Source organism: Mya arenaria, chromosome 4 (genome assembly GCF_026914265.1).
Source record: "Mya arenaria isolate MELC-2E11 chromosome 4, ASM2691426v1".
Lineage (NCBI taxonomy): Eukaryota > Metazoa > Mollusca > Bivalvia > Myida > Myidae > Mya > Mya arenaria.
Window position 1 is genome coordinate 7,936,838 of NC_069125.1, and position 14,058 is coordinate 7,950,895.

Consider the following 14,058-nt stretch of genomic DNA (forward strand, 5'->3'; position numbering starts at 1 on the left):
TATTGAAAATGAAAACATAACGCCAAAGTCGCCAAAATAATTACTGCATATTTTAGAGACCATTAAGAGGTGTGTTTTTTTAATAAACAATTGCGCAATGAAACCTTGTGATTTCATTTGTCGATACAATAACGTTTTGTTATTGGTCAATTAATTCTTTGTCTGTCTGGTTAACTTTTTGTTTGATTGACAAATGGTCAATTACAAATGGGTTTCTTTCGGTGGTATTAAACCTGTGAAAATGCGCCAGGTGTCGGACTCGAACCACCGACCGGCAGTTTATTAGGTAGAAACGTTACCGAATGAGCTACCTTGTCATGAATGTCATACGGTTTTTCTATAACAGTAGAATTCCATAATTGTTTTAAGGATTTTTATAGTTTGATAATTTGGTTAGATATTTTGAATGCTACTTCTAACTATAACCATTTAACTAACAAACAATTATTACTCTATCTTTGTTTTTGTTCTTTTTCATTTTATGTTTTTGTTTAATGTTTGTTTGTTGTTGTTTTTCTTCTTTTTTATTTACCTGGCACGTGAATGTTTACTATATTTATTTATATATACATATCATCATGGTCTTGCTGGATGTTATTTGTATATTTCATGATATATGTATACGTTTATAGACAATGTACTATGTACAAGTCGAAATATATATTTCTGTATGTCTGTCTGTGTCATCTCGTAAATATTACGAGTCGGTTTTCAATATTGGTTTTAATATTAGGTATTTCTAACGTATAGCGAGGCCTACTTTGGATGTCGGATGGCGATATATTATTGAGGATTTATGGGGATTTTCTCATACTTGTCACACGGGTTTATATGCCCGCTCCGAACATGTGTTGTTTTTATAATTTTGATTTCACAACATTGAGTCAGAGCCTGGAACGACTTCCTGAGCCAGCACAAGAACTTTATAGAGGTGGTACAGTGAAGCAATTTCGAGACCGCATGTCCGTTTAACTCTCGAAACTGATGGCCACCCGCCTTTACCACGTCGTCGCCTGTACCAGGTCCCGCGCGTGTACCAGGCCCTGGGCCTTTACCACGTCATGTGCCTGTACCAGGCCCCGCGCCTGTACCAGGTCCTGCGCCGATACCAGGTCTTTCACAGGGACTGGATCGTAGGGACCGCATAGCGGCGGAATTCGATTCCGAGGATGAAGAAGTCGGCCTAGGCGTGGATGGCGACTCGCCGACCGTATTCGAGAGAAAAACGAATTTTATAAAGAGGAACACAGTACCCAGAATCCTCACATATTTTGGCATTGATCGTAATTAAAAATCAAACGAAAACTGTTACAAACTGTTGTTTTTATTTGAATGTCATGATGCTTGCGAAACACATAATAATATTTTTATTGGCCGAACTAACTTTGATATGTCCCCCGTATACTTTGTATGAAATGTCCGTTATCCGACTTAAACCTCGCTATCAGCTCTCAGTTAGAAATATATATTTGGATATAAGAACGATGTAGCTAATCGAATCACTTGTTATTAATAACTGACCAATAAAGTAATTAAGACAATGATGTGTGACCATAAGATTGACTTAAGTCGCATTTTGAATAGAACATAACAGAAATTTTATAACACTTTAGTATAAAAACCTCATCGTAATAACAATATGTTTAGAAACCAAAAAAGGGCATTTTAACATAAGTCATATGAATAGATTATTTATATTTTAACACAAGTTTGTGTATACAAATATCAAGAATTTCGTCAATATGTAGGTATAATATGAAAAGGAAATGAGTAATGGTTTTGGTAATATATATATATATATATATATTTATATCATATCACGCCTCCAACATAAATGACGCAACGCCATTGGTCTAGGATTGGTCACGTGGTGACCCGATATTTTTCCATTTTGGGTCACCAAATTTATATCGTACCAAAATGGCGTCCATTTTCCGATTCCGATAAATAAATGAAACATTTAAACATGTAAACAGGTTGTCGACGTGATATAAACGTTACGGGGTTAGTAGATTATATCCTATCCAAAGGAAACCATATCGCGTGAGAGCGAAGCTCGAACCCGAATATGGTTTCCTTTGCCCCGTATATCCCATTCCGGGTCACCTACTAACCCCGTAACTTATAATATCGTTATGTATCCAATAACATTAAAGTGTAATCACTACAGTTTAGGATAAAATGCAATACAATACAATACGTTTATTTCGGCTTTAAACTTACAAAGTTTATAGCAGTGAAAAATAACATATGAAAAGTGGTGAACAGAACAAAGGGATACTAGTATTACAATCCACAAAACAACATGTATCATAGTCGTATTTACAAAGGAAGTGAAAAAAGACAGAGGGAAAACTAAACCAATTATCGCAATCTATCATCCTTAAGCTAAACTTTACCATTTAAATTTTTGGGTTATACTTTCACAGCAATTATTGATGGGCAATTATTCTAAAATACCATTATTACACTTATAGCCATTGTTGGTTCAAGGCAAATAGCGGATTTAGTAGGGACAATGAATGGTTTTTACTGACGTAAAATGTGTGAGCTTGTTTCAAATACTTACTATGGAAGCGTTAAGTGGACACCCGAATATCCGCACGAAAGCCATCAAAGATATGTTGTTGTACATGTTGGTCGCAGTATCAGTCTTAAATGGTAAAACAATATTTTAGATATGATAATTTATACTATAAGAATACCTCCAACACGGTTTTTAGGCAGTCCCAGTAAACCCTATATGGTCATGTAAGAAAACAATATTAATAGGCACATACATACATTTGCCTTGTTAGACCTTAAGCTGCTAATTGACCATGCCCCCCCCCCCCCCACATACACACCAGGGGGAATTTTGAAGATTAAGATTTTCTTAAAGCTTAAGCAAAACGCAACATAATGAGATATGTTTACGCTCTGAGGGAGGGGGCATAAGTGAGTAACGGACTTTTAAACTACATTACCCTAAGTAGCTACTTTTAAGATTTATCTGTACTTTTTCTTCCATGTATAATGATCGTTTATAAGATAAAAGTTGGTAAATCATCGTTCTTAAGTTCTATGAAGGTTTTCTAATATTTCATACGGCGCGAATTTGGTGGAAATTACGTTACTGTTAAAACGTAAGATAAAAAGCAACGTTTTTATAGAAATAATATGTTACACAGAGTGCTAATACAAATTAAGTCATGTTATTTTGCTTTTAAAAGAGGTATGCCATATCTTAAATACGTATTAGACGATTTCATCAATAAATCCCTAAACTTTCTTATGATTGTGCAGATAACGCGTGTGTAATTTACGTTACTTGTAGTTATATTTTGCACAATAACGATTGACGCTGGTAAATTATGAAAACCCTTTACACAATTAATCACTTTAGTTATACGCACGTTATATTCTGATTTTATTTCTAATTTGAACCACTGATAAAACCTACGTAACCATGATTACGTTACTTATACAAAATATTTGAATGTTAATGTTAAGTTGCATGTAGAAAATGGGTTAGATCAAATAGAGTTGCCAAAAAAATGTTAAAACACAATAATATGAAAACATATGTATTTGTTCAACATAAATTGTAAAAAGGCCTATAAAATATATTTTTTTTAATTCATACTCAATACAGCGTGAAAATTCATTAAAATGCAGTTTACAAACATAAACATAAATTGTGCTCATGAAACGGGCCGGACAACTATGGGAAAGTTCATTAACAATCCAATTGTGAACAAAACTGCCCTTTTCCTTTGGTCAAGTTGCATGGTCCTTGGAAACTGCTGATAGAATGCCTTTTAAAACCATGTGAGGATGTTGCACATAAATTTGTCGGCAATGCAACACCATGATACATTCGGAAAGCTGGTTGATTACCCTGATTTATTCAAGTAAGTTGAATGCAAAGAAAAGAAATGTGCTAACATTCTGGTTATCTGGTCCCGAAACAAGAACTCCTACGGACTGGATGGCTGTTATGGGCAACGATGACATAACCTTAATGCCATGTCTACTTTTCGACCAGTGGAAAATTGACAACTTTGCAGAAAAGTTTTGAGACCCAGTTTATCTAAGAGAAATATGTTAAAATCTTACAAGTCTTGAAGGTGCCAATGTTGAAATATTTTACAAGGAGGCATTGTTTCAATCTTAACAAGAGGCAGGCATTAACACGGCCATTGTTAGATTTCCAGATGTCCTAGTGGTTTGAGCGAGGTATTCCAGGTGTTTCATACTGGTGCAGGTAAGAAGCGGCGATTTTTTAATGGAAATGAAATTGGTGAAAACAAAGGATCAGATATGTGTTCAGTAATAATAGCCATTCATAGCTTCACAAGGTGTGCTACAACAATGGCGCCCCTTTAAATCATCCTAGAAAAGAACTTATACCAATTCCATATAGCTTCACTGTCTAACCTTAGTCACATTCTTGAAGGAATCGAATGCTTTGTCTGCCGAATGGTAAACCAAAATATACACAGGTGAACAGATTGAGATATGACACATTCGGCAAAAATTAACCTTGGTTTACTAAAACATTTGTATTATTTGTGGTAAATCTTATATGGGAGTAAGAGTGCATCTTTAAAAGTATTACGAACATATACATCATGTATTTGTTTAACAACACTATTGATTTGGGATTGGGAGTCAGCATAAAGTGTAAATAAGAATGACTACCCAAGTTCATTGAACATTTTTTACAGATATAGACTATGTATGACCACGGCTGTTCTTCATGCTATAAACTGTGTATACAAATGAATCAGGTTTACTCTTTAATTTAAACCAAAATTTCACAATACGTATTGTTCGCAAAACATATCAATAACTATTGTACAATTAGATGAATACCAATATTTAAGTAAAGGCACCTCTGTATCACTGAATGTCTTGGAACTAGGTTTTTCATCATGTTCCTTTTCGAAAAATACTCTTGGAATGTGTGAATCAATGGTGAGGTCAAAGAACGTGTATAACAGAATAGAACAGAACAGAACAGAGCAAAACATAAGTATTAGCTTGACCATGTGCAGTTCGTCATTATTACAATAACATAACAACAGTGTTGTTTTCACTGCACTAGGTCTTGCTATAAATGGCAAAGCGTATATTAATGCGTGATTTTAATTAAATTATGCATCTAGAAAAACGATCAAGAAAAGAAGAATACGTTGATTAATATTCGTTACAAATTTTAAGGATCGTCCAACAGCTTGTGCCGTTCAAAAAACGCACGCGACCACTGATATTATATATATATATATATCATTATAACAGAGCTATACAGTAAATGTACTTTATTGGTTCATCATGTCATATTTAGTTTTATCATATGCTTAACATTGTTTCCGATTTAATGTAAACATCAAGTTTCTTCTCTGTATTACACATGCGCTACATAAAAATACAACTTCGAATGTTTGTACATAATTTAATTGGAAACAATAATAGCTTAACTGGTAATATTCAAACAAGACATAAGTTGTTGTCTTTTTTCTTATTTTGCTTTCTACGGTAAATATTTATTTGAATATGGTAGTCCATTTTTCATCTGAATCATATTTCCTTTTGATTTCATAAAAACATTTTTCAAACGTTCATCGCTATCTAAACAGGAAATGACTCTATAAACATATTATAAAACTATTATTTCATCTAAGTTATTTTTAGCAGCTTTGAATTTTAATGTTAAAAAGTGTGCTAGCTTGTCGGAAACCCGTAACGAATCGTCCTAAGCCCATAACCAGTGTGTATATATACCGCGTGATAAATTACGTCATATATGCTACAACAGAAGGCATCATTTTGCTTAAAATGAAGACTTAAATCAAAGATAATTTTGTTTTACTACACCATTTTATTTGACACAAAGGACAGTCTAAGCCGCTAAAAGAGCCACGCCTTCGTTTTACTACCGGAATTGGATAAGGAGATGAGGTGATTAGTTTCATCAAACACTTTGACAGACCTGTCTCCAAAATAATGTTTTGACAGTTCTCCGTCAGACGGCCGAAAGACTATCTACCGAAAGACGTAAAAATATAGACCGAAAATCGTAACGAAATCAATCCAAAGACGTGACTCCATCGACCGGAAGCCATAACATTATCGACCGAAAGCCATGATACTACCGACCGAAAGCTGTAACACTATCAAACGAAAGCTGTAACAGATAATCTTCCACAATCTTGATTAACACGTGACACGGCAAGGTGACAGCGTATTTATGACATTGATCTTATACTTGGTGACGCATATCAATAGACACACATTCAAAAGACTGTTTTTGAATTGAATTGGGTAATTTGTACATACGAACAACTCGAACAATGTACTGGCCGTTTTAAGTATAATGATTTTAAAGGCCTTTCACAATACAAAATTGGGTCGGGAAGGCCAATAATTAAAACGTTTTAAAATTTCATTTTCAATTTTATTCTGTTTTGGGGATAAAGAATACATCCTTTGCAACACGTTTTGGTGTGATAAAGAATGAGTCAATTTTACTGAGGGCAAGTTATGACAGATTTGTTGAAATTCCGTTTAAGCATTATCTCAGGCATGTCTTTCAACACTACGTTTTATTTTTACCTGGCTTCTATTATTTACTTTGAAACGATATATATATATATATATATATATAGAGAGAGAGAGAGAGAGAGAGAGAGAGAGAGAGAGAGAGAGAGAGAGAGAGAGAGAGTAAACTTAACTGTTACCCCGCACTGTTACCCGCGAGCGCTCTGTTACCCGCTGACGTCATAGTACGTGCGATGCTGCGTTTCGCTTTGTTTATATTTTGGTATCAGAGGTTTCGGAACATTTTCCGAAAATGATCAGTTTTATCTGAGACCAATAACACAATCCTGCTCCCAGGTTTTGTTCGGTACAATAAAATGAATATTTCCCCCCTTGAGATGACCAGTGTATCTTGTCAACCCTCACAAACACTGTCGAACTCGGCTCAAACCTCGGCCATCATTGTTGCCTCTGGTAAACAAGATGCACTGTTTCCCGCGAAGAAGGCAATATTTTTAAAGTGTCCAAGTATTCCATCTGGTTCATTCCACGTTGTATTGTGGCTTTATATTTAAGCTATATTGTATAAGGTAGGGGAAAATAGTGACTTCAATTAGCAAAATACATGCACAAATATGTTTTTATTAAAATATAAGCAATCATCAAAAAGCCACACAACATTGACAAATGTATATGGTGTTTATTAATATCTTCCTAATTTTCAGTCACTTTTGTAAAAAAAAAAATGCAAACGCTTTTAGGACCAAAATTAAAAATTATATTTTTTCGTAAAATTCGCTAAGCCCTAAAACAAATACACGTGTATGAAAGGACCTTTCTTCAAAACTTGAAGATTAAAAATCTTGCTATAAATTGAAGTATTCCTTTCACGGATATGGACCTTAATTAAGTTTACATAAATTAGGCTGTTTTGATTATTTTAAAACCATGAGCACACTGTATAAAATGAGGTTGTGTGTATATTTTAGTAATTTAATATACATGCGTATAATGCTGGTAAATTTTGTCACTGTACTATCATAAAATCCATTTAATAATGTATAAGTAGACTGTATAAACATCAAATCATAATTAATGTTTCTGAGAATAAGTCCTTTCTTATATAGTGAGTGGTAGAATTGAATGGCGTCAAAATCTGTAAAAAGAATGAATTTCTTGTATTTTTCATCAAATATTTTTTTCTGTTTAATACAGCTCCACACTCCTTGAAATTGGCCATTTGATTTTGTACACACCAGATAAATAATTAATGAAATAGAATAGAATGCACCATTGAACAAATTTTGAGGAAATTTAATAACTATTAAGGGAGGGGACTCTTTGCAGTAGGTTTAGTTGTCCGCCATTTTTTATATTTTGCGCCTTTCTAACTTGTTCTTTAGGTTTAATTCGGTGCGATAATCTCACATTTTTTTACCAAGGGCACGAGGGATTCTCTCGTGGAAATCAAGCGTAGACTGAAAACATTTGAAACTCTGATGTGTTTTGCTCATGTGTATCAGTGGACATGCATTTTGAACATTCACCAAGAGGGGGTTATTGATATGCATGTAGAACGTGGCAATAGATCTTGGAATGACAGTTTCTCGGACACAGAGAGCTTAAATGTTCTTTTAGATCGAAGTAGTACTAGTGCTATATATTCGTATTTTGGTAGGAGGCTCATGTCAAAGTTGTGCTCTACCTGCACTCCCTCTACTGCGAAAGCCTGTATCCACCTGTATCTTATGCAGGGGTGTCATAGAACATATGTTTTTTGTTGTTGTTTTGTTCATTTTTTGTGATTTTGCTTGCAATATTTTAAATAAGCATTGAAATATCCATCATATAAAAAGAACTTACAAAATTACTGATTGTAATATATGTATAGAAACTCTAGTTCTAAACGATTTCGAACAAAACAATTCATTGTCTTTATTTCATTCTGTTACATAATATCATGCATATCAAGTGTATCTATAGTTACAGACATGTTTGAATTGCATTCTAATCATTCAAATATTAAAGCAAAGATATACTGGAATTGAACAGCTTCACTACGTACATACTGGTATTTGATCAAATGGCTTTTTTTAGTTAAGGTCATTTACAAAATAGGAGTTACGTTAAAAGATTGCCATTACCAATTAAAGTGTATTAAAATACTGAAAAAGATTAATAAAATGAACTATTCTTTTGGACAGGTAATAGATTGGTTTGACAGCAGTTTTGAAGTAAATGAATTTCATTTCTACTTGAGCGTTCCCATCTTGTTTGTTGTCGCTGCAGTTTCATCTTCCATGCAGTGTCTCACTATCATATATTTCCTATAACGGATGAAACATCGTATTGCTTTTTTGTACCTCGAACCAGAAAATATGTAAACATTCATCAACATAATTTACAAGTTATTCATTATCAATTGTATATAAGCAACAAAGACGTATGCTGAAAGTTGTTGTTATTTATTAAGTCTATGATTTTTCCGACCAAGTTTTCTTTAACCATGCAATTCCGTCCTTATCACATTCTTCTAACAACGGCTTCACTTTTCCTTTCACTCGTTCCATCCACTTCTTAACATTGCCATTGGACAAGTACAAATCTCCCTGACCCAACGAATCTAGTTGCATCAATTCGCAAAGTGCCTGCAAATCTGCGACCGAGATGTCATCACCAGCAAGAAAAGAGCGGCCCTTCAAAAAGCTGTTTCCTAGCTGTGTGATCACATTTGCTAGTCCTGTCTTGTATTTTGCAACTTCTTCCTGGTTTATTGGTCTTCCAGCGAGAGCTTCAAAGAACTGTAACAGCATAAAAACGTGTCATCTTAAATGTGTTTAAATATTAAACGCTGCTCAACGATTTCATTGATTAACGCAATTAAACATGGTTTTTGGGTCTTTAATTATATTGTTAAGTGAATGACTTATAGCGGCTTATTTCTGCCATTGCGTGATTTCGGGGAATACAAATGAGAATTGCATACAAACTAAAATCCGCCATGCCCCCGAACCAGGCTTTCAATTTGGGCTAACTCTTTATGCCTTTCATTCCCTGTTGTACGATTCAATTACCCTTTTCCCTTTTGCAAAGAAATGATTGAAAGTTAATTTTTAAATGCATTAAATCAAACTATCCAAATCTTTAATTATTTTTATTAATAAGAAGTAATTTCTTCTTTTTGTGTAGGATTAGTTTGATGCAGTACTTTGTAGTAGTTAGACAGCATCCAACTGTATAAAACGGGTTATTTCATTGGTTGGCTTCGCCAAAATGATTATTCATTGGTCAATATCGTCATCAAAAATACGCCTGGAAAATACTATTGAATCGCAACGTCAAACGCATGAGCTACAATGAAAGAACTACCGAAAACATAGCCGTTATAAATGTTATATTGTATAATAGTTGTTCGCCACAAAGGGACATTGCAAAAACAAGACCAAGACTTCGCTCTGTTTGTAAATTAATCTTGAATGAATTCGGACTGTTTGTTTCATGCCAATAAGTTCAGATATGTAAATCCTTTCAATTGTTGACTGATAATATGTGTGTTCATCTGCTTCTGTTTTGTCACGAGAAAGAAAATTATCGTTAATTTCTTAGGGATACGATTTACGACCATTGTGATCTCGAGACATTTAAGGCGATTACAATACCAATTTTGATGCAAGGCATTAAAGATGTCGCGAATGCTGTTGAAACATGACTAAAAGGAAGCAGATGTAGTTTACTAGCATACCATTTTTTACGGTACCTTGGTACAAGGGTTCTTTAGTTATTGAAAGAAATCAGATTTTCAGCTCAAGATCACCCTTGATCGGCCCAACTGGTGTCACAATAGTTAGAGCGCTGGTCATCTATGAGGGACCTCTACCAAGTTCGAGGTCTCTTGGCCTAATTATTGATACGAAACTATGTATTTTCAGATTATGGTCACAAAGACCTTGCCCTTTGGCCCTCATACCTCAAAGGTAAACTCTAACCGTAAGTAGGGTGGTGCTAAACCCGGTACCCAGTATCACTTTCCAGTGATACCGGGATATTATCATATGACAAATATCGGGGTAAAATGTGTATTAACTGCCTATAATGTTTAATTTAATTGTATATGTGCTCGTCTCTTCAACTTTGGAGAAATAAAACAATATATCTATCTTTCTATTTAAAACAGATTACATATTACTGAGGGTCAAATGACATTATAAGGACCGGCCACCGAAAGTGTATATGAACGGAGGCATTAGCTGAGGTCCAATTACCGTCGGGGGCTGACTGGCCGGGCCTTAAATTGCCATATGGCCCAAAGTTGTGTGTTAATATTTCTTATATCTAATATTCTACCGAACATTTTATACCATTCAATATATTTAAAGCGCTTTAGATATGTTTTTGAACAGATCTAATAAGGTTCACTTGAGACAAATAATCGCCCCTGTGAAACAAGCCAGCCGCATTTACCTGTTGTATGACGTCAACGGCCCATATAACATTTTTGGCGAGGTCCGGACCGGCCAAAAATATGACCGCTGACGTCAAAAATACGGACTTTTTTATCAAAAAGGGACACAATTATGTAAGGTATAATATAAAACGATATTGACCTGGAGCCTGAAAGCCGTAGTTGCATTCAATCGAATAGTTGAATGGTGCCAGTGTAGGTATTCATCAACGCGAGCCCTCTTTTTCGGGTCTTTCGGGTACCAGTGATCCGCCACTTCGCTCTTCTGGGCAATATAGCATAATATTGCTGCACTAGATAGAGAAAAAAATAATTATAAATGGTATCGGACCAACAAATATAAACGTTTTGGATGCCAGGTAAGGCAATATTGTTCTGGAGTCATTAGAAACGGGTTTTCTATGCATATAAAACGTATCCATTTTCACCCCAAATCTGTAAAAAAGAAGTTGTTTCGACAAGAATGCAAAAAAATGGTTATTTAGTCCGATTTCAGTAAGAGGAAATAATACATCTGGAACTTTATCAAATATTCAATTGATACCACAAATTAATCATGTCAGCTGGCGTCAATATTTTACATTATGGTAAATGGTTTATTTGAACATTTTATTTGTTGGTCGAACTCCGAAAGTATGATCCGGCTGTATTTAGTTATGTGTATTGTTTTGTTCTGTTTAGGACTTTTTAGCTGGTCTGTTGTGTGTGTGTGGGGGGGGATGTTGGATGGAGGTATTGCCAATGCATTGGCGGCATTGCGGCCGTCGACGTCGTGCGAATCTTTAACCATAGCAATACCCCGAAAACCTTTCCATAAATAATCTAATGATATGCATTTATTATAAAACAGTTCTCTTATATATATATGTCATTCTGAATCACGCGTTGTCAACATGTTTTAAATGCATTTCAAAATACGTTCTGTTTACTTTTCAGTTTCAGTTTCGTTCATTCGTGTTCCATATATTGACTTTATCATATCATTTTTTCTCCGGTTAATTCAGTTTTGACCTACAAATTGGCGCTCAATTATTACTAATTATGTAATCCAACCCATAAGTATGTAAAATTTAGATATCTGATAGTGCCTAATTATTTTGAATTTATTTAAAGTGGTTAAATGTGCAGGAAAATAAAATGTAAAGAATGCACAGATAAACATATCAGTTCTCGTCTGCTTTTCAGCTAATATGAAGAGCAAAAATACAAACTACAATAACTTTATGTATAGTGAAGTTATGATAATTTATTTTGCATTATTAGTAATCGGCAATCAATAATCTTTCAAACTAACAAGGATTCTATTAATGAAACTATCGGAAAATAGCTGATCTGTCGGTCGTTTGTTTTAGACACTCATTATATAATGCCAAAATTGCTAGTGCATTTTAGATATTTACATAAAGATACATAGACATAAAGATTCATTCTATATTCAATTGATATCGATTAACCATTTTAATTTTGTTGTTACAATTTTGAATGATACCATGAAGACTCTTATTCTTATATGATTAATTAAAGGGGTGTAATTACCCACCATTTTAATATGACAATGAAGCAAATTCAATTTGTTTGTTAAATATGCACTCTTACTCCGAAATAAGATTTACCACAATTAATACATTTTTTTAAATATATCAAAAAGGATGAATACATTTCGAAAACAATGGATCTTATGAAGTATACCGAGTTTAATTTGAAAGAAATGTGCAGAAAACAGTATTTCTACCTTATGAGACGATAGTACCAGATTACAATAAATATTTAAGCACTCACCAATCATTTAATATTTTTGCGTTTTCAGCTATTAAATACACGGTTACAATCTTGTTATCAGAAATTAATAGTTTTTTACAAATGCATTATTTAGTAATTAGTTTGACACTCAAAATTTATGTTTGTTATACATCTGTTTGTATAATTTTTGAGTAAGAGTGTCACTTTTAATAACATAATTTATGCTTTAAAAATATCTTTATCAAACAAATCACTGAACCTTTGTTACTTTAAAATGAAATACGTATTACAAAATATAAATTGTTGTATTTATGATGGATGGATTATATTAAGTACGTACCTTTCTCCTAAGGTGAATCCGTTGTCCTCTATGAAGGGAACCTGCTGACTGGGGTTGATCTTGGTGTATTTGTCCTGTTTGTGCTCGCCTGTGAAACGATGGTATGTGAAACAGCATTATAAATTATCCGCACGATAGTTACTGAATAGTAACGCAATTATCCGCACGATAGTTACTGAACAGTAACGCAATTATCCGCACGATAGTTACTGAACAGTAACGTAATTATCCGCACGATAGTTACTGAACAGTAACGCCTAACATGCTTACGGAAGTTAATGTGAAAACAAAGAAAACACTCAAAACAATGAAGCAAGTTAAAATATATGGTCAAAGAGTGTTAGAAATAAATCAATTTATTTTTATTTTTTAATATATTTATATATTCAGATTCTGATTATTTCCCAAATGGATTGCTAACATACATTTGTTTATTTACATCGATCTTGTAAAAATTCATATATTATAATATTTATTTATTTATGTGTCTATTATTTATTCAATACAAAAACTGCTAACATAAAAGTACTTACCCGCAAAAAGATCCACCTTTACAAATTCAAAAGGAATTTTGTTCGCTTTCAACAAAATATAAACCGCCCTGCTAGGCTGTGACCTTAAATCGGCGTACAATTTTAATGGAGCCATTATACCGTTTGCACAACCCATATGTCTGGTAGTAATTCTTAAACTAACAATATGAACCTGACAGTGTACCTTATATAGTATAACAAACGTTTGAGTAATAGAGAATGGCTTAACGACGGTACAATGGAATTAGAACAAGATTATGGACAAAAACAAAACAAACACCAACACTGTTCAAGTTGAAAAATCAGTACATCAATACGTAAGATGACCTTATGTTCACCGATCCTTTTTGTATTCTTCGTGAATGAATTCGTCAAACTGTTGAAAAAGAATGGAGCAAGGGGAATACAACTTTTTCAAGATTGGAGAGAAACCGTTTCATTACTATTTGCGGATGATTTGG

General features: G+C 33.9%; 1 protein-coding gene across 1 annotated transcript; it reads right to left on the reverse strand.

Annotated features, from left to right (window-relative positions):
* Nucleotides 1-8,432: 8,432 nt before the first annotated feature.
* Nucleotides 8,433-13,759, reverse strand: LOC128231241 (glutathione S-transferase theta-1-like). Its single transcript, XM_052943792.1, has 4 exons — nucleotides 13,598-13,759; nucleotides 13,065-13,152; nucleotides 11,127-11,277; nucleotides 8,433-9,323 (listed from the first exon to the last, which is right to left on the reverse strand). The coding sequence occupies exons 1-4, from the start codon at nucleotides 13,731-13,733 to the stop codon at nucleotides 8,997-8,999; spliced, it is 702 nt and encodes a 233-aa protein (XP_052799752.1). The 5' UTR covers nucleotides 13,734-13,759; the 3' UTR covers nucleotides 8,433-8,996.
* Nucleotides 13,760-14,058: the final 299 nt, after the last annotated feature.